Below are 27,026 nucleotides of genomic sequence, written 5' to 3' on the forward strand. Positions count from 1 at the left end.
AACTATTTCAAAGTGCATTCAAAATTATAATAAAAAAAGATATTATTAACTTTACCTGGACAATCGCTGAAGTCTGTGGGGAAAACCATCAGGGAATTAAAGTTAAGGGATAAGAAAGATCACAGAAAAATATTTATTTTGTCTTTTGACAAAAATACATCTCTTGAAATATTTAGGGCTGTATTTTCGGTCACCAGCGCATGGCGTAAAGTTCGTTATTCACCGGCGCGAAGTTGAATTCGTTATTTTGCACCTTTATTTTTTAAGCATTGCGCCCAGGGGTGTGGCAATTAACAACCTAGGGAGGGACCTGGCGCATTGTCTAAAAATCGCTATCATACACCACCTAAACCTGGTCAGAAGTCAATGGCGAGTTGTTCATATGCTATTTTAAGAGCGCATGTCAACAGTCATATTGGCAGGTGCACGCACCATGCTTCTATCATTCATGAACGCACACCAGCGCACGTCCATGCAAAGCATTACAAATTGCACGATTACAATGGTAAACATAATTAGAATAAAGATATTACGAAATACTGTACATCTCATGATGAGTAGTTATTCACCATCATTTGCAAATTGGTAATGACGGTTAAAAGTGATTAGGGGAGAGGCGAGAGACAATGGAGCACAGCTGAAGACGCACTGTCACGATATAAGCAACTCCTCTGCAGGATAAATGTTGTTTTATTTAGTCATTTGAGCAACATTAGGGTAAGTGTTGCTTTTTCCAGCCTATGTTTTCTATGGTAACACATTGTCAGTCAATAGTGAAAGTAACTGCATATAACTGTCTTGTCGTTGACTGACTCCTTGGTGAAGTTAGTTTCACTTTGCCAATGAGTTCAAATAATAGACGAGTGCAAATGCGTGAAGGCTATGCTAGGCTTTAGTAAAGCATGGTTTAAGAATGACTATTCCATACGGTCTCGCAAGCAGCCTCCTTCAAATGCGCCGTTGAATGCCAAAATACCGATGCATTTATTTGACATATCGCGCGTTGCGCCGTTAAAGGGAATGACAGATGTCATTCTCATTGGTTTAAAATGATGTTACGCCCCAAACACACCCATAGGACTGATTAAAAGACCTAGGAACACCTTGTTACGCCATGCGCTCCACTTTTGAGAACGAAACCCCTCCCAATGTGAACTGAACATCCTACTAAATTTGAATAGACTTTTGACGAGTGACGATGCACTTTAGAATGTCATGATAGGGCCCTTAGTCTAGATGATTAATACATCTGTGATGCAATTGAAAAGCAGGGCTTTGAACATTTTGTAGTGATTGAGAGTGAGGTCTTGGGGTCTTATTCATGGCGTTCACATTGAGAATATTATCAATGTGAAACGCATATTTCCTATTATGACCAAAGTTTGTAAAATATACAAACAGTAACACTATAATTTCTGGCATTACTTGTTTTGGGCTGGCAATACTGTCTGTCATCTGGAAGGGCATTGATGCATCCACATGTGTTGTTGACAATGTCATCACAGTGTCCATATGTCTGGCATTTGTCACAAGACCAGTAGAATTCACTTTCACATTGGCATTGGTATGAAGTGCCATTGGGTGAACACACTAGGAGGGAAATAATAAGAGTCAGTTTTACAATAATACAAAAGCCACAGAAGAGTTCAATAATCCTTAAAATGGTCGATACATTTTCAAAATATATAGGACCAGTCATGACAAAAATGTGAAAGAAGAGACATTAGGTAGGTAAAAAAACAACAACAAAAAAACAAACAAAAAACAAACAGGAATATAAAGAACATCATAATAGCTTATAAGGTGATGATAACAGACACAAAGTCAAATACGTATGTAATTAAAATTAATCAAACCTGTTGTGATATAAGTGTCAGTGATTTCAGATAGGTCATCTACAGACAATGACAGGCCATTTACAATGTTCCTTAGTTGATCCACAATTCCAGAAGTTGCGTTGAGGTCAAATTCAATTTTGAAGTAAAGAAGTTCTAGAGATAATGTCAGATTATGAGACACTCAGATGGGAAAGAATTAGGTAACTGATGAACTACGCTGGTAATTGTTCATTTTCATTGTCTTGCTACCAAAATGTACAGTATATTTTCTACCCAGTCATTTGTACTCAGTTTTGGCTGATGGAAAACTAGTTAGCTCCTATAAAAATCAGCGTGAGTTTGTATACTGACCTCTAACATAATGTTACCAAACATGTAGCTCTATTAAATTAAAATTCTATAATTCTGGCAAAAGGTTGTTGTTATTGAGCTCCTAAGCTAAATTAAATGACTCCTCTTCTTTCGTTGTTCCAGAAGAAATGTGTTGATTGGCTAGAATCGTGTACGCAGAACTTGGTCCAAGCCTATTTGTTTCCCATTTCCCAACAAAGCTAAAACTATGACACAAGAGTGCTTCTAAGCAGACAAACCTTGAGATGCAATTTTTTTTTTACTGTAGCTCACCTATACAAGGGTTACTTTCACTTATTCTTTGACTGATGTTTGAAACTTGGTATCCATTCCTGCACGTGCAGTTGTAGTCTCCAACAGTGTTGTTGCAGACTGAGTTTGGACCACAGATTGATGGGGTCTGAAGGCATTCATCTACATCTAAAACAGTAAGATTGATTCTTTAAGAACATGAACAAACACAATATTCAAACTATTTCAAAGTGCATTCAGAATTATAATAAAAAAAGATATTAACTTTACCTGGACAATCGCTGAAGTCTGTGGGGAAAAACATCAGGGAATTAAAGTTAAGGGATAAGAAAGATCACAGAAAAATATTTATTTTGTCTTTTGACAAAAATACATCTCTTGAAATATTTAGTCTAGATGATTAATACATCTGTGATGCAATTGAAAAGCAGGGCTTTGAACATTTTGTAGTGATTGAGAGTGAGGTCTTGGGGTCTTATTCCCCAAAATGTTACAAAACATCATGAAAATTCCTTTTAGGCGTTCACATTGAGAATATTATCAATGTGAAACACATATTTCCTATTATGACCAACGTTTGTAAAATATACAAACAGTAACACTATAATTTCTGCCATTACTTGTTTTGGGCTGGCAATACTGTCTGTCATCTGGAATGGCATTGATGCATCCACATGTGTTGTTGACGATGTCATCACAGTGTCCATATGTCTGGCATTTGTCACAAGACCAGTAGAATTCACTTTCACATTGGCATTGGTATGAAGTGCCATTGGGTGAACACACTAGGAGGGAAATAATAAGAGTCAGTTTTACAATAATACAAAAGCCACAGAAGAGTTCAATAATCCTTAAAATGGTCGATACATTTTCAAAATATATAGGACCAGTCATGACAAAAATGTGAAAGAAGAGACATTAGGTAGGTAAAAAAAAAAAAAAAAAAAAAAAAAAAAAAAAAAACAGGAATATAAAGAACATCATAATAGCTCATAAGGTGATGATAACAGACACAAAGTCAAATATGTATGTAATTAAAATTAATCAAACCTGTTGTGATATAAGTGTCAGTGATTTCAGATAGGTCATCTACAGACAATGACAGGCCATTTACAATGTTCCTTAGTTGATCCACAATTCCAGAAGTTGCGTTGAGGTCAAATTCAATTTTGAAGTAAAGAAGTTCTAGAGATAATGTCAGATTATGAGACACTCAGATGGGAAAGAATGCATCACATGCACATTAAAACCTAAAGCGCTACATTAGGTAACTGATGAACTACGCTGGTAATTGTTCATTTTCATTATCTTGCTACCAAAATGTATATTTTCTACCCAGTCATTTGTACTCAGTTTTGGCTGATGGAAAACTAGTTAGCTCCTATGAAAATCAGCGTGAGTTTGGATACTGACCTCTAACATAATGTTACCAAACATGTAGCTCTATTAAATTAAAATTCTATAATTCTGGCAAAAGGTTGTTGTTATTTGAGCTCCTAAGCTAAATTAAATTACTCCTCTTCTTTCGTTGTTCCAGAAGCAATGTGCTGATTGGCTAGAATCGTGTACGCAGAACTTGGTCCAAGCCTATTTGTTTCCCATTCCCCAACAAAGCTAAAACTATGACACAAGAGTGCTTCTAAGCAGACAAACCTTGAGATGCAATTTTTTTTTACTGTAGCTCACCTATACAAGGGTTACTTTCACTTATTCTTTGACTGATGTTTGAAACTTGGTATTTATTCCTGCACGTGCAGCTGTAGTCTCCAACAGTGTTGTTGCAGACTGAGTTTGGACCACAGATTGATGGGGTCTGAAGGCATTCATCTACATCTAAAACAGTAAGATTGATTCTTTAAGAACATGAACAAACACAATATTCAAACTATTTCAAAGTGCATTCAGAATAATAATAAAAAAAGATATTATTAACTTTACCTGGACAATCGCTGAAGTCTGTGGGGAAAAATATCAGGGAATTGAAGTTAAGGGATAAGAAAGATCACAGAAAAATATTTATTTTGTCTTTTGACAAAAATACATCTCTTGAAATATTTAGTCTAGATGATTAATACATCTGTGATGCAATTGAAAAGCAGGGCTTTGAACATTTTGTAGTGATTGAGAGTGAGGTCTTGGGGTCTTATTCCCCAAAATGTTACAAAACATCATGAAAATTCCTTTTAGGCGTTCACATTGAGAATATTATCAATGTGAAACACATATTTCCTATTATGACCAACGTTTGTAAAATATACAAACAGTAACACTATAATTTCTGCCATTACTTGTTTTGGGCTGGCAATACTGTCTGTCATCTGGAATGGCATTGATGCATCCACATGTGTTGTTGACGATGTCATCACAGTGTCCATATGTCTGGCATTTGTCACAAGACCAGTAGAATTCACTTTCACATTGGCATTGGTATGAAGTGCCATTGGGTGAACACACTAGGAGGGAAATAATAAGAGTCAGTTTTACAATAATACAAAAGCCACAGAAGAGTTCAATAATCCTTAAAATGGTCGATACATTTTCAAAATATATAGGACCAGTCATGACAAAAATGTGAAAGAAGAGACATTAGGGAGGGAAAAAAAAAAAAAAAAAAAAAAAAAAAAAAAAAACAGGAATATAAAGAACATCATAATAGCTCATAAGGTGATGATAACAGACACAAAGTCAAATATGTATGTAATTAAAATTAATCAAACCTGTTGTGATATAAGTGGTAGTGATTTCAGATAGGTCATCTACAGACAATGACAGGCCATTTACAATGTTCCTTAGTTGATCCACAATTCCAGAAGTTGCGTTGAGGTCAAATTCAATTTTGAAGTAAAGAAGTTCTAGAGATAATGTCAGATTATGAGACACTCAGATGGGAAAGAATGCATCACATGCACATTAAAACCTAAAGCGCTACATTAGGTAACTGATGAACTACGCTGGTAATTGTTCATTTTCATTATCTTGCTACCAAAATGTATATTTTCTACCCAGTCATTTGTACTCAGTTTTGGCTGATGGAAAACTAGTTAGCTCCTATGAAAATCAGCGTGAGTTTGGATACTGACCTCTAACATAATGTTACCAAACATGTAGCTCTATTAAATTAAAATTCTATAATTCTGGCAAAAGGTTGTTGTTATTTGAGCTCCTAAGCTAAATTAAATTACTCCTCTTCTTTCGTTGTTCCAGAAGCAATGTGCTGATTGGCTAGAATCGTGTACGCAGAACTTGGTCCAAGCCTATTTGTTTCCCATTCCCCAACAAAGCTAAAACTATGACACAAGAGTGCTTCTAAGCAGACAAACCTTGAGATGCAATTTTTTTTTACTGTAGCTCACCTATACAAGGGTTACTTTCACTTATTCTTTGACTGATGTTTGAAACTTGGTATTTATTCCTGCACGTGCAGCTGTAGTCTCCAACAGTGTTGTTGCAGACTGAGTTTGGACCACAGATTGATGGGGTCTGAAGGCATTCATCTACATCTAAAACAGTAAGATTGATTCTTTAAGAACATGAACAAACACAATATTCAAACTATTTCAAAGTGCATTCAGAATAATAATAAAAAAAGATATTATTAACTTTACCTGGACAATCGCTGAAGTCTGTGGGGAAAAATATCAGGGAATTGAAGTTAAGGGATAAGAAAGATCACAGAAAAATATTTATTTTGTCTTTTGACAAAAATAAATCTCTTGAAATATGTAGTCTAGATGATTAATACATCTGTGATGCAATTGAAAAGCAGGGCTTTGAACATTTTGTAGTGATTGAGAGTGAGGTCTTGGGGTCTTATTCCCCAAAATGTTACAAAACATCATGAAAATTCCTTTTAGGCGTTCACATTGAGAATATTCTCAATGTGAAACACATATTTCCTATTATGACCAAAGTTTGTAAAATATACAAACAGTAACACTATAATTTCTGGCATTACTTGTTTTGGGCTGGCAATACTGTCTGTCATCTGGAATGGCATTGATGCATCCACATGTGTTGTTGACAATGTCATCACAGTGTCCATATGTCTGGCATTTGTCACAAGACCAGTAGAATTCACTTTCACATTGGCATTGGTATGAAGTGCCATTGGGTGAACACACTAGGAGGGAAATAATAAGAGTCAGTTTTACAATAATACAAAAGCCACAGAAGAGTTCAATAATCCTTAAAATGGTCGATACATTTTCAAAATATATAGGACCAGTCATGACAAAAATGTGAAAGAAGAGACATTGTGTAAGTAAAAAAAAAAAAAAAAACAAACAGGAATATAAAGAACATCATAATAGCTCATAAGGTGATGATAACAGACACAAAGTCAAATACGTATGTAATTAAAATTAATCAAACCTGTTGTGATATAAGTGTCAGTGATTTCAGATAGGTCATCTACAGACAATGACAGGCCATTTACAATGTTCCTTAGTTGATCCACAATTCCAGAAGTTGCGTTGAGGTCAAATTCAATTTTGAAGTAAAGAAGTTCTAGAGATAATGTCAGATTATGAGACACTCAGATGGGAAAGAATGCATCACATGCACATTAAAACCTAAAGCACTACATTAGGTAACTGATGAACTACGCTGGTAATTGTTCATTTTCATTATCTTGCTATCAAAATGTATATTTTGTACCCAGTCATTGTACTCAGATCTATTTCGACCTCCCTGAATGATGCCATCCTTCTACCTTTTCTCGAGACCATTATATCAACAATGTCATGTGACTGACCTGGAGGCTGTCCCGCAGTAATATAATGCATTCAGGGACATGCCTCTTCCTCTTTGCCTTTCTCGCCTCAATTCTGAGACCGGTGAGTATGATTTCATTAGAAGCCAGCAATCCGCCACGTTATCGTGCAGGTGCCTTTGGTCCCTGAGGATTCAAACTGGTTTTCCCTTTGACATTTGTTCTAGTGAGGCGTTTACTTTCGCCTTCACGGTAGAACGTTACCGGCGGCTTGTTGAATGCAAGCTAGTGTAGCCGGTTTAATTGTTGACACCAGGCACGTGCAGAGAAGGGGGGCTGCAGGGGCTCTAGCACCTGCCCTTTTGCCCCTTTGATGTCCAAGTGCCCTTTTGACAAGACCCGTTTTTTACTTTTTAAAATTTGTAATACTTCCGCTAGTTCCAACGTGAATATTCGCTAAAATGTCTCATTAATAGTTTGTGAAATTAGAAATTTACAAAAATAACAATTTTCTGTGTTAATTGAAATGCCTTGCGGCCACCAATCCGTGACGTCATACATTCAGTGAACTCTCAGAAAGTGCACGCAGGCACAGTGCTGCAGGAGACTTTTGGGAGCACGGTAAAGGTCACTTGGCATTTAGCCTATCTGAACATGCAATAGTATTCAGCTTAGAGATAGAGAATAAAATATTTAAAGTTGTTTCATGTTTAATGAAGTCGGCTATCAAACCCGTTTTAACCATGTCGTCCATCCATTTCAATAACCTGGCAGCTTCGAAAATCTAAGGCTGAACGTTCATAACAGACATCCCAAGTCTCCCGGAAGTTCCGTGAGTCTCCCGTATATTGATAGCGGCTCCCTGACACCCGCAAATTAGATAAAATCTCCCGGAATCTAGAGTGAGCGATCAAGAGCGTGCACGCGAGAGGGAGACCTAAAATAAATCGCGTGTGCATCTGAGTGTAGCGCGCACACGACAGGGGGGAGAGAGAGGGGTGGTGCGTGTGTGTCTGAGCGCATCCAAGACAGAGAGCATCCTGATTGGCCTGTTTCGCTAAATCAACCAATCAGTTTTCAGTGTAGGCGGGCTTTTTATCTCTTTTCTCCCGAACTAAAGCAGTTCAGTAGGGGAGTTCGACTTGCGGCAGATCTGTGCAGATCTGACTTGATGTGATGCATGCTGGGTTGAACACAATGCATACTGGGATGGACGCAATGCATACTGGTTAGAAATTCTGTCCGACTTCTGTCAGCCGGAGAGGGACTTACTGTCACTCCCCGATGTGAGTCGCTACCCGATGTGAGTCGCGCATGCGTCACTTTGCTACTTTGCCACTACCTGTGCTGTTAGCCACAGAATAATGACATTAGCCTACACAGCAGTAATGTATTATTTAGCGTAAGGCATCACATTTTCACGGCATAATCTCTAATGTCAGTTCTAGATTAGAGGCTGAAGTAGCCTGCTAGCGAGAGACTTCTGTAATATCAATAAAAACTAGATGTACCGCGTAGCGGTACAAAATATGACCGCCGCTCAGTCCTGCACATCCATTCCGCGAAAATAAATCATATTAATGAATTTGTCTCCATCTTCTACTCCATTCCCCACTCTTGAAACTTTTGTGTATGCTTGTTTGAAATGTGTGTTTGCACACATTCCGCACACAAAGTAGCCTACTGGCGCTGCAAAGGTGAATAGATTTGTTTCTGGGCCAAAAAATCTGTAACATTGTTATAAAACCTTTAAAATCTCTAAACAATCACAAGTAGGGCAGTTCATCACAGTCCATCCATTGCAACTGGACTGATGAAAGGTACACCTGTAGGCTACATTGTATTTGGGAAAAGCAGAAGGTAGCAGCATAATGTATTTATTTATTTATTATTAAACAAAACAATCCCTGTCAGTTCCATGCAGTTTTCAACAGCTATCAAGAAGAGAGGTCATGTCATGGATTTTTGTGAATGTTTCTTCTTCTACATATGCATAAGTTTAGTCATCTAGTTCAAATGATATTCAGCTTTATTGTCAATGCACAAATGAAATACCAGTAGTCTAAAAAAAATGCCGTTTTTCCCAGTGGTGTAAATAACTAGCTGACATGTCCAAAGGGCCTTCATGAAATGCGTTGCGAGACTGTTCATACACATTTTAACGGGCAAAGTTGAAGAGCTACTCTCCGTTATTGTTTGTGCAAATAATATTCTGATTCATGTTCCCTTGCATTTTGCAACCATGAGGTCAATGGTTAAGCTCAATCTTTTGACGCAATCTTTTGATTTTCACCCAGCCTAGTCCATGGTAGGCGCCCGATAGAAATATTGTTTAATTTTGCGATTGAGATATCCACGCACTGGCGCCCCCCCTGCGACGTGTTCGCCCCCCGGTTTTAGAGCTATTCTAAATGCAAAAATGCATAGAGGGAGTTATGACAAAACCGTGACTGTTAACAAACTATAAGCTATATAAGGTAGGCCCTATGCTAGGCCTATTACACAACACAAATTGTCGCTAGGCTATGCTGGCGACCCAAATAAAATCTCCGTTGGAACCAATGGCTTACACCTTACAGTATCAAGCTGCCACCTCTTGGCGAAAAAGTTAATAGTTTTGCATATCAGTAGTAATACATTTCACGTAGCTGTGAATCACGGAAAGGGCGAATGAAGTGGACACTTCTAAACGGAACCCAACCCACTGTACAGTAGCTCAAGGTCTGTGGCTAAAGCAGCCATAATGAAAGCGTTATCATTGTTTGGATACTTCACACACACGTGTTTTTTAATCGCATAGACTACAACTACCAAGCTGGAATCAAAGCACATCGACTCCCCTCTCACACCCTAAACACGCACTTCGAACAAACAAAAAGCGCCTCAGTCTCACGGAATAGCCATAGGCAAAACTGTATCTGACCCTTGTAACATTGGTACTAAATCATTCATCGCAAAGAATGATTTTTGTAGCACGTGCAACAAATATGTGTAGGTACAGCCCTGCCCTGAATACATCTCAACGTGCGCTCTAAAACATCTGGTTTAAATGGAGATTGTAGATCATCACGGGATCATAGACAGGTTATCTTTCAGGTAGCCTATATATTTTCCATTAAAAAACCATCACGTAGCGAACGTGTTGTGGCTAACTCACTTAGCTCCTGTTAGTAGCCTAGGTTATGGTCATAAGCAAATGAGATGACAGTCGAAAGATACAATTAGTGCTGTTATCGATTTGCTTGGTAGCTTATAAACGCATTTATGGTTTTCTACAAATACATCAATAATCAAATTGGCCTCCATCACTCAACCATGCTAACGGTAACATTATTTTACCTACGTTCTGCTATTGATAGGATTAACGTAGCCTACCTGCAGTAAAAAACAAGCATGTCCGATAAACATTCTCAGATTTATTTCGGCTTCAATAGGAAATGGGAATTACATGTCATGCAGAAATCATCCTACCCTTAGACGTTCTCTGCGGTAAACTACTGTAGCCTACAGTCTTGTCCTTGTAGGAAGCATAGTGTCTTTCCAACCCATTTAAGATTAACTTCCAACAAAATTACGTCTCACTGCAACGATGCGCCATCTAGTGGACAAACGACTACTTATCGCCAATACTGGAAATGCAGCCATGATGATGATGATGAATATTTATTTTGGCTTTCTTTTAATCCTACTGAATTTGTAATTATGTATCGGCCGTTCTAATACCGATAGTATGTGGGTGCCTGTGTGTGTGTGTGCATGTGTATATGTGTGCACCACCATCTACAGGCCAATGAGTGTAGAGTCACTAAATGTACACATAACTTAATTTTTTAGACCCCCCCATGGATGAAATTCTACGAAACTTGGCATACCCCCAGAGAATGTCAGGTTAATCATACACATAAAATTTGGTGCAGTTCTGAACGTCTTTACTGAAGAGAGGGGCGATTAAAGCAGAATGATATTGCATTTTCATTTTTTACCGGGGGGGTGCAAATCACAAATGAGTGATTATGGGCTAAGTTGATGTGGGCCCTTGAGACCAACATACCATAAAAATTTCTTCATCCTCGGTGCCACGGTTCAGGTAGTTATTGAGGAAAAACTGCATTTTTTGGGTTTCGGGGGGCCCAGCGCGGAGGGGGAGTGGCCCCCGGGGACCAAACGAAATTTTTCCGTAAAAGTCTAGTGGGGCTACATACCCACCAAATTTCATGTGCCCTGGTGTTTCGGTGCCCCGGGTATCGTTGACCAAAATTTCAGGAAGTAGATGACGGGAAAAAAAAAAAAAAAAAAAAAAAAAAAAAAACTTTGACAATCCCTATATGACCGCTTCGCTAGCTTCGCTAGCGGCGGTCATAATTATGAAGTTTGTTCACTGCTGGCAAGTAAGTAAGCAATCAAGCACAACAAAGGCTGTCACTTGAATGGCGTTTGCTAACGTTAGCAACCAAACAATCTTAGATAGCTAAAACGTTTTTGAAACAGAAAAGTGAATTATTTTATGGATTTCAGTCAGATCCCTTGGCGTTATGCCGTAAAACCTATCAATCTGAGCATGCGTGACTCACATCGGGTAGCGACTCACATCGGGGAGTGACACTTACCACCGTGACACCATGTCACATGGCCTTAAAATATCGCGGGAGTCTTAGCCTGCAGACAGATCTTGCAGTTGCCTTCCACGAGCTGCACGAGCTGAAACACGCCCTCATGACGTCAGTTCAAAGACGTGATAGGGCCATTTGGGAGGAATGTCCTCATGACGATTATGACTAGAGGCTCATGCTGCTTCCTTATGTTGGAATATGCGAAAATAAACAGAAATCGAACGGATACCTTCTTATACGTGATTTCTGCAACAATGGTAGGCTAGCCTACTGAAAACGTTTGGATATTCTGTTATTTTCTGCTGTTGGCTAAATAGATAGACACACATATAGGGAAAACACTTGATATTGAATTTATGTGCTACAATGCAGGCCTGTTAACTGTATGACAACAGTGGTTTATTTAAACTACATCATAAGAATTTATTTCGTCAGTCATCATGCTCATTTTAATGAGTAAGAATGAAAGTTCTGCTGTGTTTATTGCAAACAACATTCCGCGATATCTCCCGCGATGTATGGCAAGCGATTTTAACATTTTCCCGCTAGACTGGATATGTATTGCAGATATCTGTAATTCAGTTTTGCCTAGTCAAAACGAACATTTTAGATATCCGCAACTGAATTCTTCCTATCCATAATCGTCATTTCAGATATCCACAAAGACATTCTTCCTAGGACAAATGACGCCACATTTGCCATTCATTTCTATGGGGTTTATCATTACGGATATCTACAATTCAGTTGCAGATATCCACTATGTGAATTACGGATATCTGCAATTGAATTGTAGATATCTGTAATTCCAGTTAGAGATATCTACAATTTGATTCTGACTAGTCATAACTCCAGTTGAAGATATCTTTAATTCACTTCAATTCAAGATATCTACATGTTCCTTTTCAGATATCTTGAATTAAGTTTTGACTAGGCGAAATGACATTGTAGATATCTGTAAATGGAATTTTGACTAGTCAAAATGACGTTGTAGATATCTCAAACTGGAGTTAGGGATAGTCATAATTTGATTGTAGATATCTATTATCAAGTTATAGATATCTTGAATGAGTTTTGATTAGAGATATCTGAAATTGGAGATATCTATAACTTTCATTCTGCCTAGTCAAAATGTAATTATAGATATCTTGAATTAGAGTTTTGACTAGGCGAAATGACGTTAGAGATATCTGTATTGCTATGCAAATTAGGCCGCATCCCACTTTAGGCGGGAGAAGAGCGTGTTGTTGTTCAAATCATCAAAGCACCTGTTAACTGTTAACTTTGTAATTAGCACCATGTCAGAGCAGCCAGAGGGCGAAGGAGTTTTTAATCGTCTTTTTAATGCTGCAGCCTATGCAAGACAGGAGCTGGCAGCAAGAATTGATGATTCAATGTTGCTTTGATTTTTTCGATTACAGCCAACACCATTATGAATGGAATTTCCTGTAGCTGGTGCTGGTGAATTTAGCAGGCTAGCCTAGGCCTACTAATTAATGTAGGCTACGACATTACAGCCTGCTTATTCTTCTTCCATTCATAGAAATAAGGAAATAAGCCCACTTTTTCTTCGATTATGTTGGGGAGGGGAAATTAGCTGACAATGTCTAAGTAGATGGGCTAGCCTAGAAATCTAGACGGGCTCTGCTACGGAACTAAAGAGCAACGTCTTGCACAATAATTTGCACTAGTCATAATGACGTTTGAGATATCTTCACCTTTCATTCTGCCTAGTCAAAACTGAATTAAAGATATCTGCAATTGCCATTTAAGATGTGTGACGAGTTGAATGTTGTTTTCAATGACGTGAGGACAGATATCTGTAATTCAGTTTTGCCTAGTCAAAACTAAATTACAGATATCTCTATCTGACGTTTCGACTAGTCACAATTACGTTACAGATATCTTGAATGACAATTCCAACTATCCAAAATGTAATTGCGACTAGTCAGAAAGACGTTGTTGATATCTACAATGTTAATTCCAGATAGTCAAACTTAGCGGGTAAATGATAAAATCGCTTGCCATAGCGATGTCTCCCGCGAGTCACGTCAGGCAGACTGTAGCCTTTCTGTCCGGGATGAGCTGCCCTCTGTTGTAGCTCCTCCCGGCTAGGCTCTGAAGATCACGTTTACGTAGTAAGCCAGACCAAGTCAGACTCAGCCGAAGTCAAACAAGCCTAGTGTATCTAGGAACAGGAGAGTCACGGCAGAGTCAGTGCCCCAAACCCAAAGCAACCCTTGTTCATAAGAGTAAAAAATAATGATAGGCCTTGTCTTGAACGCTGCACTGTTTGTAACAGTATTAGCATTACCCATGGGGATTGCAAAAAACATGTTGAGGTGAGTTTACTAGTGTCAATTCATGTGCATATTATTCAGGCCTATACTAGATGGCTAGTTGCCAAGGCTACATGAAAAGACCAAACTGCAAGATCTACTTATTTTATTTTCACAATTACTATCTATAGGCCTTTCTTATTTGGTGTACTGACTAGACATTATTGAACAAACAAATTAATCGGTATTTCAGTATCTAAGTAGGCTAAAGTTTTTTTTTTTTTTTTTTTTTTGTATTATTATGTATGTATGTATGTATGTATTTATTTATTTATTTATTTTATTTTATTTTTATTTTTTTGGGGGGGGGGGCTTCGTGATACCTCCCTGAAATGACTTTTTGCAGGTTGGGATGTCTGTCATAACATATTCTGTTTAGGTTACTATGTTATAGTAGCTTAGGTTAGTAGACCTAGTTCATAAAACAGAGTAGGCAAACCTTTTCTAAATCGTCATAAGCCGACGACATAGGCTACTGTAGTTGTTTAACTAACCCAACTCCACACGTCGTTTTCTGTTTACAGTAGGCTACATTACGCGTCATTTCACTCAGTGGCCACACGCACAGCACGTGAATCTGCAAGACACCAGGTTTCTAATGGTGGTAGTTCACTGTGATAAACATTAAAATTATAGCCTGACAAGCCAGACTAGGCAATAACATATTTGCTGCCGCTAGGGTGCGTCTAGATTTCTAGGCTATTAAAATTAGCTTTGAATTTAATCAATGTAGCCTTATAGCCTATGATCTCTGAGTAGACAATAGCCTAATGAAAACTGAAAAGACCTATCTGTCTGCCCTGGCTACAGTAGGCCTACAGTACATGCACTCCTATTGAATTTTCAGAACCAAGGAGAGAAATGAGAAAAATGTGTTACAGCTCTGTCTGCTATTTACACCCATTCTTCTTGATACATAATGAATAAATATGAAAATGTTTATCAGTACATTAGACTACTTGCAAATTGCTAAACCATATAATAGCCTGTCCCACCATCATCATTGAAATAGCATAATGCTAGAATTTAAATGCAAAAAAAAAAAATGTCCAGCTCAGGTTCAGATGATTAAAGCTTTATAGGCTAGGGAATGTAAAACTTAAGTTCCAGTTTACACCATATTCTCTATTGGGTTGTAATCAAAATTAAGTTTTAAATAAAGTTTAACACGTTTTCTGAAAATTTTGTTCCATGTGCCCTTTTTTTTTTTATTTGAGCCCCTGCCCCTTCAAAGGTCTCTGCACGCCCCTGGTTGACACCTGTTGTGTTTCTCTCCGCGCTTTTTGATCTTACAAGCCGCGTGAATGATGCTTTGTTTAGAAAACACAGGCTGATAAATGGCAGGGTGGTCAAGACTAACTTTCGCCCTGTTAAGGATTTACACACAGGTGTGCAGGGATGGTAATCAGCCTAAATTCATTACGAAACGTAAGGGCTTTTGGAGTTGTATAGCTAAAGCAGTGTGTTCGCGCACAGTGAGTCTTTTAATTTACTAGCTTACCGTGTGTTCACATGCAGTAGGTTAGGAGAAAATGCTTGTTCTCCAAGCGGTGCGTTCGCGCACAATCAATGGTCGCGCATGCACTTCTGGTCTTCCCACCTAAATCAACAGTATATGGGAAAAGATGTTCTCCTGTCTAAGCAGTGCGTTCGCGCACAGTTAGTCTTTCTGTTCCTCCAGCCTAAACGGCGTGTTCACATGCAGTATGAGAAGTTGTTTTGTCTAAGCAGTGCATTCGTGCACAGTGAGTCTTTCGGTTTGCTGGCCTAAATAGCGCATTTGTGCGCAGTGGGTATACAGCTTGTGTTTCTGTCGGAGTAATGTGTTCGCGCATAGTAAGGATGCAGTGGGAGAAAAGTTTGTTATCCATTCTAAGCGGTGCATTGTCCCACCTTTGAAGGTTTAAGAATTTCTGACTAGCATAGTTTTAAAAATATTTAAGCTTCTATAACACACAATGCTCTGGCCATTAAATAGCCTTAGTTGCTGAAATGGCCTTAAATAAAAAAAAATAAAAAAAATAAAAAAACTAGCCTAAGCGGTGCATTGTGCACAGTGAGTCTTTCTGCTCATCCAGCCTAAACGGCGGTGTTCACAGGCAGTAGGAGGAAAGCTGTCCCCCTGCCTAAGCAGTGCGTTCGCGCACAGTAACCCTTTTTGGTCCTGCAGCCTAAAATAACTCAGGATACATGACATACAGCAGTAATAAAAATGAAGCAGTGTGTTCGCGCACAGTAAGTCTCTCAGTTTACTGGCCTATACGGCGTGTTCGCGCGCGGTGGGTTGCAGCTTGTCTTTCGTTTCTAGTCTGCTAATCTTAACATTTCCCAGTTTAAGCAGTGCGTTCGCGCACGGTAAGCCTTTTTGGTCCGGCGGCCTGAACCGGCGGCTCAAATACAGCAGGAGTAAAGAAAGCAGTGTGTTCGCGCACAGTAACGCCGGTGATCCACTAGCATGCGATGCGAACACCGCGACGCAGTATCCCTATTCATTTCTTTGAGAAGCGAATTCCGCACCTGCGTAGGATTCTGGGTATGCGGTGCGACGAGTGCTGTGGCTGCGGCGCGTCAAAAAGTTCAGCAATCCCCAACTTTATGCAAATGAATCCGTCCATCGCGAGGCGAGTATCCAATAGTAGAGCAAAACGCAGGGGAGGTCCATCATCACGTAGCCTAAACAAAACCTAATTTTCCGGTAGTTTGGTTACCGCCAACGTACAGAAACATGTCCGAGGAGAAAAAATAAGCATAGCAGTGTCTACATTTCCGTGTTTGTATGATGTGTGGCTAGAATCCTACAGGGACAACTTCATGATTGAAATGACCGCCCAACTTGCAAACTCATTTATAGATGTGACTTTCCCTCGGTAGCCTAATTTAAAAATAGTGGAGGGAAACATTTTGTTTGGTTGTTTACTAGGCTACATGCTCTTGCCCTGTTTCCACACATCTACAAAAGGGAACGCCCATCAAAGCGTCCTCATGGAGGGTAGCGTTGCGATTTGGTGAGTTCGCATCGCATGCTAGTGGATCACAGGCGTAAGGCTACGGTTATACTCGCCGCACCGGACCGGTAGCGCGACAACGTGACGTCAAAATGACGTAGATCTCTCTGGCGCGCCAGGGTTTTGGCCGTGTAGCCCACGGTAGCGCACCACTCATTTTTTTTCAGACGAGCGCGACCAGGCGGAAACAGGAAGATGGACTAGTTCGAGGGCAAGCGAGTTGCAGTGTTTTGTTACAGTCGTGAATTTTTAATAGTTTGCTGGATAAGTTAACAGTTACCAGTCAGAGTTGCAACACATGGAATTAAGAGGAAAGAATAGAAACGATTTATTTTCAAACAAAGGATATCTATTAAGGCCTGAACAAAATCTCTTTCCACTTCAGGAAATTACACAAACTCAGCCAGCTGCTAGCTAGCTAGCCAGCTAACTAAACTGTTTAAATGATTAAAATTTCCCTCGGGATGACTAAAGTATCTATCTATCTATCTATCTATCTATCTACCTGTGCGCACACCTTGGAAACTAGATGATAATGATGGTGGTAGTTGTGAATAGTAGCAACCAAAGTCTGAAGTACCATCACAGAGGCTAGGTAATAGCAGAGCCCGTTTACATTCTCTGCTACTAGTGTTTCTTAATGCAGCTTCTTCTGCTGTGTAGCCTAACGTAGTTAGCGTTAATCTTTTCACAACAGCGACACCTCTGTTCAGGAGAATATTGCAACTAGTGTCGTGACCACGACGCGCGAGTATAAATGGTTACGGCGCTTCTGTGACGTCACATTGTCGCGCTACAGGTCGGGTGCGTCGAGTATAACCGGGCTTTAAGTCTTTCAGTTTACTGGCCTATACGGCGTGTTCGCGCGCGGTGGGTTGCAGCTTGTCTTTCGTTTCTAGTCTGCTAATCTTAACATTTCCCAGTTTAAGCAGTGCGTTCGCGCACGGTAAGCCTTTTTGGTCCGTCGGCTCAAATACAGCAAGAGTAAAGAAAGCAGTGTGTTCGTGCACAGTAAGTCTTTTTTGTTTACTGGGCAGTATGTATCACTGTCTGAGCAGTGTGTTTGCGCACAGTAAGTCTCTCAGTTTACTGGCCTATATGGCGTGTTCGCGCACGTTGGGTTGCAGCTTGTCTTCGGTTCTAGTCTGCTAACCTTAACATTTCCCAGTTTAAGCAGTGTGTTCGCGCACGATAAGCCTTTTTGGTCCTGCGGCCTAAACAGCCTTTTCAAATGCAGCAGGAGTAGCTAGAGCTGTGTGTTCTCGCATAGTAAGTCTCTCTGTTTACTAGCCTAAACAGGGCGTTTAGACGCAGTGGGGATGTTTGTCTGCTTAGGCAGTGTGTTCACGCATGGTGAGTTTCTGTTTTCTCAGCCTAAATGGCGTGCAGGCCAAGTGTTCACATGTAGTGGGAAATCTTTGTTCTCCTGTCTAGCAGTACGTCTGCGTACTGAGAGTCTTTCTGTTCTCCCATCCTAAATGGTGTGTTCACATGCAGTAGAAGACGTTTGTTCTCCAGTTTAGTGTGTTCCTGCACAGTGAGTCATTTAGGTTCTGCCGGCCTAGACGGTGTGTTCACATGTGGTGGGAGAAGATTCACTTTACACAGTTTTTTTGCAGCATTAGGGCCCAAGCACCGGAGTTGCAAAGCCCTCTTTTTTGGTTAAATTACTATCTCCCTTAACTGTTGTGCGCAACTGATGAGATTGTTGCTATATTCCCCTCGCACATTCGTGTGCAGGAGTGGATGTCTATTGCCCCTTTGTATGGTCACATACAAGAGTGGAGGTGTGTTTTCCGTCAGGGTCTATACCCCCCCCCCCCCCCTTTTACACTGTGCGCAGCTGTTAAATTGGTTGCTAGGTTCCCCTCATACGTTCTTGTGAGTGGAGGTTGTATTTCTCCCGTGTATGTACACATACATGAGTGGTGAGTTTATTTAACTTTGAGTTTAAAATCTTTTAAAATGGTTAATTTTAACATGGGATTAGCCGGGATGACGAGGTGCAAGAAGTTCTGGTGTTCATCCAAACGCTATTGTTAGCTGTAATCAATGCAACAGAAAATAACTCATTTAAACACACGAGATGTGTGGTCTCATGATGACATGAAGTCGCATGACTGTGTGACAATCACACAATGACAAAGTCACAGGACCGCTGAAAAGAAGTCGCACGATGACATAAAGTCACATGACCGCCGGAAAGAAGTCACACAACGACAGTCACGTGGCTGCTGGGATGTAATCCAGGTGGGATTAAGTTTACAATATTTTAATGTTACAGTTAATACTCTAACATTATCTCCCGTAACCTCTGTTCTTGTGGGCCAGTGACTCGGTGTCAAATTACTGTGTGCAGCTGGGCTAGGTTATGTTTGGAACCATTCACAGCAATGGTGCAGTGGTAAAAGGGTTCTGTTACCATCTGACAATACTATGGCACCAAATACTTGCCCCATTTGCGGCACAATCATGGACAGACAGGAAGTGTTAACCATGTTTGAGCAAAGTGCATCTCACAGAAGATGTAGAATGCCCATGTCCGGCTGGTATCGACCATTTGAGGAATGTGGTCTGGCCTGGTTGAACATCCCCATGCAGTGACTGTTCCTCCTCCCACCTGTGATGGAGAGCAGGACAGTATCCATGATCGTCACTCACGCAGACAGCATTGTGTGCACTCCTATAGGTATAGGAGGAAAAGAGCCATAGAGGGCCGTAGCTTAATTCCCCCCTCTAGGCAATTAGTAGGGGAAGAGGACATGCAGTTAAAGATTCCGGCCTGTATTTGGGGCCTGATTGACTGAGTGGCCAGGGGACGCTCACTCCCAAGGGCCAGCTCCATCCATGGCAGGTTAGGCAGCAGGAACTTTCCCTGTCCACCTGCCACCTTTCCAGGAACCACATATGGCTGATACAGAGTCCATCTTCCTCTGTACACTGGCTCTCCTATTGAGAAGAGAGGCCGGATGTAGCTGGGTTTTTGCTTAACTTTGGTTCCTTCCAGCTTCAGAGCTCTGGGTCTGCTAGTGACAATGTGTATAGTGAAGCCTGTGCTGAGACTGCTTTGGCCTTTTTTGTTAGCAGCTATCAGAAAGTCTGGTAGCGCTATGGTCCAGACACCAAGAACCTGTTGGATGCTGCTGTCTACCCATTCCTAACTCACCCGTGATATTGGAAAGGCCATGTCCTCATATTGACTAGGAGGCTTGTCGGGCTGGGGGCTGCTGCTGGCTGGCCCAGCTCTTTGGCCACTACGTTGCCACTCCCCCACCCATTGGAGTTTCCAATTTCGGCCTCCATCTTGTTTTAGGGTCCCTATAACAGTAAGGGGCCTCAGTCCAGGCAAATGCTTTGGCAGAGGAAATAGCAACGCCATTTCAGAGGGGCGCCATTGTCACAGTAAAGTCTAAGCGAACAGCAGGCTGCCTTTTACTCAGCATACAGTGGGCATCGCTTTCAAATGGCCACTTCAGTCGCGCATTACGAGGTGTGAAGCTGCGTGAAGCTTTAGTACCACTTTCAGCCACTGTGCGTCGCTCTGCCACTGTACATCGCTCTGTCAGTAGCCTGACTGCCTTCCCTTCTGAAAAAGCAGGAGGCTACCAAACATAATTGTTACCGAGAGGAATCCCAGCCTACGAATTCAATAACAAAATAAATCATGCATAATTAAACATTACCTCGATTAAGGCTACTTGGGTATGGCTTAAGGCTTGACTACACGGTGGTAGCGAAAATCGAAATCTGCTATGTTATTGTCAGTGTTGGGGGCAATGCAACTACGCAAATCAAAACAGTGTCTTAATTTGCCCTACTTCTTGACTGCAATGTAGTCAATTGACTGCTTGACATGTCATTTTTATTTTTCTGTACAATAAACAAATACATCTGTTTTATGCCGCAGAATTACATTCATATTTGTCTGACTGCAGACGCGCCACTTCCCTCCCGATATTCCAAGATTAAGATAGTAGCCTATACAAAAAGCATACTATCATAAAAATTCGTTAAAACGAATAGCTATTTGCAATTTGACAAAACACTGGTCCTCATTTTGCGAATGCGAGGACGATATGAGCCTGTTGGATTTAGTTAGATGTCCGAGTCACGCATGTTTGAAAACCACTGGCTCGTAATCACAATAATTTAACACACGAAAGTTGGATAGCCTACTTCATCATGTCCCCATGCCTACATTTTTGTGAGTAGCATAGAGATCGTTAAAAACAATAAAGTAGCCTATGTCTCTCCGTTTGGGACATCGAAAACTTATATTTTTAATAGGGTAGACTACCGTCGGAGATGCTGACTGGCAAAGGCCTCGGGATAACACGTTATCTCCACTATCATCAGTCATGCCCCTTGATCAAAGTGGGGAATTAAATAAAAGTTTGAGAACCACTGGCTTAACAAGTTAGGCTACCTGCAGTCCAGAGCAATATTCTGATGATCGGCGATGATATCGGCAAATGTTTGTTTTCCAAAGTAGGCTAAGAATTTCACTTGACCTTGCACCTTCGACAATGAATAGCTCATTACACTTGTTACTGTTAAACGTAGGCCTAATTGGTATCATTACAAACATTATTCTGTGTCCTAAAACTGGCATATTTTATGGCATTGTGTCATGTAAATTCGTTGCAAAATCTAGAGAAATGTGTGAGGTGGTCAGCGGGGGACAATTGAGACACACATTGGATTGTGTTATTACTTGAACATTCCACACATATCCACAGCTGTGGTAGGCCTATCAGGGGCAGGAGGATTACTGTTAGCGCAGGCTTTATATTAAATTCTTCAACAGAAGGCCTCGAATGCAGGCTTGCCCTGTGGTTTGCGCAGCCTACAGTAGCCTAGGCTAAATAACAGACCCGCCACAATGTGCGGTATGATGCTTTTTTACGAGCAAGATGTTTTTGGTGCCCTACGCACACTGCATGTTCTTAAATAACAATGATCATCAGTAGGCTAATATTCGACCATTAATTTGTGTAAATGGGCAAGCATGACCACCTTGATTGGCTGATGATTGTAACGCGGGCATGATTCCAAACACCTCCCTTACAATAACGAGTGACCGGTGACAGGTCTCAGAATGCGTGCGCTACACAAGGACGGAAGATGATGAATAACTGGGGCCGTAGGCTATTCACAAAGGCTTTTATCTTACCACTAGGAGTAGGCTACTCCTAAATCGCACTAAAAGATTTTAGCTTGGAGTTTTCTCTTAAAAGTTATTCACAAAGCCTTTCAGACAACTCCTAAACTAGGAGTGAGTCTTCGTTGCTATAGATGACGTCATTACTCATGCACGAGCTTGACTGAAGTGACCACCTTGATTGGCTGACGATTGTAACGCGGGAATGATTCCAAACACCTCCCTTCCGATGATGAGTGACAGGTGACAGGTCGGAGAATGCGTGCGCTACACAAGTAGTGAGAAGGACGGAAGATGATTAATAACTGAATAAAAAGGCCTAGCCTAAATGAATAAAGAGTAAGGCAAAACAAATAGCCTAGTAGCCTAATGAAACATAGGCCTATGGATTGATGCAGTACCTTTTGCAACATTATTAAATTAATCTGTCACCATATGCCTAGGCTACGTTTGCAAAGAGAACATTTTAATTTGATTCACAATGAAATGTTACATTTAATTTACATGTTAACAATGAGTAGTTTTGGTTGTTGTTGGTGGCGTTATTGCATTCCTTTTATGAATGCAAAATTGTTCCCTCGCAATTGGAAGCTCCTGTTGCCGCATAGCGCATTTCAAAACATCGCAGTGTAAAATGCCACAAAAAGCTGTTTATGAATAGGTCTTAGTGAGTTAGGAGTCCTCTCGACGACTTGTAAGCTGTCTCAGACTTTTAGGTGCTACTTTTAGGTCTAAAATGCTTCGTGAATTACTTTTTGTGAAAAAAATTAGGAGTCCTAAAGTTAGGAGTGACACGCCCATTATTTTTAGGAGTTGCTCCTAAATTCGCCAGTTAGGAGCTACTTTTAGCCTTAAAATTCTTTGTGAATACAGCCCCTGAATAAAAAGGCCTAGCCTAAATGAATCAAGAATAAGGCAAAACAAATAGCCTAGTAGCCTAATGAAACATACGGATTGATGTAGGCTAGTATTTTTGTAACATTATTAAATTATTCTGTTACTATGCATTTTAATTTGATGCACAATAATGTTACATTTAATTTACATTTTGACAATGATTAGCCTAGTTTTGGTTGTTGGTGGCGTTATTGCATGTTAGTTATGCCTACAATGCAAAATTGCTTCCTCACTATTGAAAGCTGCATAGGATTTCAAAACACGGCAAAATGCCGCAGGTTTGTGAATAGGTCTGTGAGTTCTTTTAAGCTGTCAGAGGTGGGAAGGTGTGATTTGTTGGGGGGCAGGGCCGGATTAACTGGTCACAAATGTCTGATGGCCCCCCTCCCCCCCCCCAGTCAACATGAATCGGGTGGTCAGTTAATAGGCTGAAGATTTTTCCTGCCATCTAAGGCAGCGGTCCCCAACCACCGGGCCGCGGCCCGTACATTCCTAACCGGGCCGTAGCCTACGACATGAGTTTTAAAAAAATGAATGCAAACTAAACTCTATTTAATTCGCAATAATTTCACGTTTTTACATGGCATAGGCCTATATGCAGTTGTTTGATTGCACGCATGTTTTCATTTTGCAAGGTCTATTTTCTTACGTCAGCTCACTTCACTTGATCAGTTCTTGGCGAACGGTAGTGTCACACGAAGTTAGCTAAACTGCTAGAATGAGCAACAAAAAACAAAAATTTTTAGCAGACACTGGCCATGGTGTTTAAGTTGCGAGAGCCGCTGCAGAGATTTCTTACAGAAAAAAAGTCACCGTTAGCTGCACATTTTAGTGATGAGGACAGGGTGTCAAAACTCGCTTACCTATGTGGCATATTCGGGTTGCTTAATGACCTCAACCTGTCACTCCAGGGGAGAATGACGACTGTCTTTAAACTGGCAGATAAAGTCGCTGCATTTAAAGCCAAGCTTGATTTGTGGGGACGAATGGGGACTGGGTGTATTTGATATGTTCCAAACAGTAGTGGGGGTTTTGGGAGAGACTGAGGCAGGGCCCTTTCTCTTGCAGCTGGTGCGCGATCACCTTGTTGCGCTTTCAAATGAGTTTGAGCGTTAGGCTTCCCATCCTCCAAAGATCCACGGCAAACCAATGAGTGGGTCCGCAACCCATTTGTCAATATCCCGAATAGTCCTAACATGTCAGCGCAGGAGGAAGAGCAGTTGATCGAAATTGCAAATGACGGTGGTCTTAAGAGTGTGTATGAGGAAACCTCTCTGGCGGGTTTTTGGATCAAAACCAAAGCAGAATATCCTGAGATAGCCGTAAAAGCGCTGAAAACGTTGCTACCATTTCCCACCACGTATCTATGCGAGGCCGGGTTTTCTGCAATGACTGCAACTAAAACCAAATTGTGCAATCGACTGGACATTTCAAACACACTGCAGTGAAGGTGTCACTGACTTGTTGCACGTTTAGTTCCCATGTTTTGTTCCCATATTTTGTTAAGCATGTTCACACTTGATAGATGTAGCTTCAAGTTGTTCAATTTTCATAGTTCATATTGTTCAATTTTCACTTCTTCAAGTTCACGTTTTTCACGTTTTTAAGAGTTTGTTACCTTCACTGTTCATACATAACTGGAGCTAGTTCTTTTCAAGTAATGCATGCACAACACGTATGGAACATGGAACCCCCGAACCCCCCCCCCCCAAGGTCCGTGAAAAAAAAAGGGAATCAAACCGGTCCATGGTAAAAGGTTGAGGACCCCTGATCTAAGGCACGAGCGCATCTGTGAGGCCAAGCCTCACCAAGTAGCTTGTTTGTTTACAACTAACATTCCATTTAATTAAACTGCTTTATAGGCTAGGCCTATGCCGAAATAGTTTTCAACATTTTGAATATTAGTGTCGGGTGAATTGAAATGTTCTCAAAGTAGCCTTATGGCTGAAAGCTGCTTGGGATCCCCCCCGTCAAGCAATATAACCATACAAACGCGCTTCCTGCACTCATTGTTTCAAAAGGAGTAATTTTGGCTTTGTCAGAACTGAAGAGCTGTGGCCAGCACGGCACGGTATGCCCAATGAAAATAAATTAACGCAACGCAATGCAACACAACACAGACACCGCTTCTCTCGCGTCAGTCACTGACATGAACGAAACACAGAACCCGCTTCTCTCACGGCAGTCACTGACAGTAGCCTAGAATAAATGCATGGGGAAAAACACTTCCCCATGACAAAGACATCGTAAAACACTAAAAGTTAATATTTTGTCACTAGCAACATATCGGAACTCCCCCTATTACCGTCGGTCCCGTATTTCCACCGTCTTGCGTGTACGTGTCACTTATATCCATTTCTATACAAACCAAGACAGCGGACTCCTAAAGAGACGCAACCACCCACACCATAGGTCTATCTAAATTAGCTATGTACCAAAAATGACATTTTACCGTGACTCAAAGAGCTGTAAACAGTGTTATAAGGCTGCGTGTACACAACTGCTTGGAGCTCCAGTGGAATTTTAATTTCACGACAAGAATTCTCGGTCTAACCGTCCATGTGCCGTTAAGAACCAAACCAGATTTTGTTCAAATCTACACACCTATGGCTACTGAAAAATGTAAGGTTAATTTAGCAAATGTTATTTTGAAGTGTTAAAAAACATAGTTGTTTTAGAATTTCTGAACAAAAGTGGTGATAATTGGGGGTGTTACATCTGTCCTTTGTCAAATGTGTTATGTTCCAAGTAGCCTATGCGTAATTCTGCTGCATAAAGTTGTATGTTTATGACATTCAAGCAAGGAAAAACGATGATTTGAAGACATCTGTTTCGTTGGAAGGGCAAGGGGTAGCAACAGGGCAACACAAAGACAGGCCCGATGGCAGGGTTGTTGAGTATTAAAATCTGGGATAGCGTATTCTACGGCAAGACAGCGGGGGAAAGTTAAAATAGGCCTACGTGATAAACACGGAAAAAGTTGGCATGCATTGTTTCGGTCCCCATGCACAGGGATTATTTGTCATATTATTAATCACATATGATTATTTGTGAAATTGTGCAAACAGACGCAACACATTTGAAAAGGAAGGACTGGTAGCATGCAAGCTCACGAAAGATTGATTTAAGAACGTTATCACAGTGTGTGGCTGTGGCGCAAAGCAGCGCGGGCGGAATGGCAAGGGGAGGGTCATGTCTTTTTTAACAATTCTGTCGGAGGGTCATTGAACAATTTCTAGCAGGCAAGGGAGGGTCATGCAACTTTTGATTGAAGCACTCAAAATTCCTCCGGTGGCCCCTTCAATAAATAACGAACAGTCCCTAGATTGCTGCTGGGCTATATGTCTTGGTTCATGTCCGTTCACAACTCATTGCCATCAAACGCGTAGCCTATCTCGCGGTTGCATCCATTACAAACAAACATGCAATGTGAACATCTGGGATTGGGAAGAGCACTAAATGCTCTACTGAATAAGCACGAAGTCAAACCTTTAAATGAAAAACACTCTTTAATAATCAAAAAAATAAACCGCTAATGAAGTAAACTTGTGACCTTAAAAAATCGTTTATCGCCTGTAACTCCGTGATAACAGGACGAAACAGGAAGGCATTTGGCTGAGCAATGGAGGTTAATATGCTCTATATTTTGTCCAAATGATGTCTGTCTATCATCGTTGCACTCTGAGAAAACCAGAATGTCTAATTTGTCCTGCGTTTCTTCTACGGCTGCAAACGGGATTCACTCGCAGTTAACCAAATATTTCTTTATTAGGGCAGGGCAGGCATATTTCTGGCTATTAAATTATTTCTAAACCAGTCTGCTAAAGTCTGTAGTGAAGTCTGTGTAGGGTTTTCCAGGCTCCAT

General features: G+C 40.6%; 1 protein-coding gene and 2 long non-coding RNA genes across 3 annotated transcripts in view; all 3 read right to left on the reverse strand.

Moving 5' to 3' along the window:
* Positions 1-1,470: 1,470 nt before the first annotated feature.
* On the reverse strand, positions 1,471-2,603 carry LOC143109757 (uncharacterized). Its single transcript, XR_012983965.1, has 3 exons — positions 2,463-2,603; positions 1,857-1,991; positions 1,471-1,590 (listed from the first exon to the last, which is right to left on the reverse strand). It is a non-coding gene; the product is annotated as an uncharacterized LOC143109757 (long non-coding RNA).
* A 515-nt stretch (positions 2,604-3,118) lies between these two features.
* LOC143109758 (uncharacterized) lies at positions 3,119-4,261 on the reverse strand. Its single transcript, XR_012983966.1, has 3 exons — positions 4,128-4,261; positions 3,492-3,626; positions 3,119-3,226 (listed from the first exon to the last, which is right to left on the reverse strand). It is a non-coding gene; the product is annotated as an uncharacterized LOC143109758 (long non-coding RNA).
* Positions 4,262-4,375: 114 nt separating this feature from the next.
* LOC143109199 (uncharacterized) overlaps positions 4,376-27,026 on the reverse strand; it is a 36,701-nt gene continuing 14,050 nt past the window's right edge. The window contains exons 10-16 of the mRNA XM_076271856.1: positions 6,813-6,947; positions 6,397-6,561; positions 6,047-6,064; positions 5,795-5,941; positions 5,159-5,293; positions 4,750-4,894; positions 4,376-4,397 (exon numbers count right to left, since the gene is read on the reverse strand). Of these exons, the coding sequence (XP_076127971.1) occupies positions 4,376-4,397; positions 4,750-4,894; positions 5,159-5,293; positions 5,795-5,941; positions 6,047-6,064; positions 6,397-6,561; positions 6,813-6,947 (767 nt within the window). The remainder of the gene's footprint in view (positions 4,398-4,749; positions 4,895-5,158; positions 5,294-5,794; positions 5,942-6,046; positions 6,065-6,396; positions 6,562-6,812; positions 6,948-27,026) is intronic.

This window comes from Alosa pseudoharengus, unplaced genomic scaffold (genome assembly GCF_046254945.1).
Source record: "Alosa pseudoharengus isolate Yale_2024_CS ecotype anadromous, Long Island Sound unplaced genomic scaffold, YU_APseudo_1.1 YU_APseudo_1.1_scf_7, whole genome shotgun sequence".
Classification (NCBI taxonomy): Eukaryota; Metazoa; Chordata; class Actinopteri; order Clupeiformes; family Clupeidae; genus Alosa; species Alosa pseudoharengus.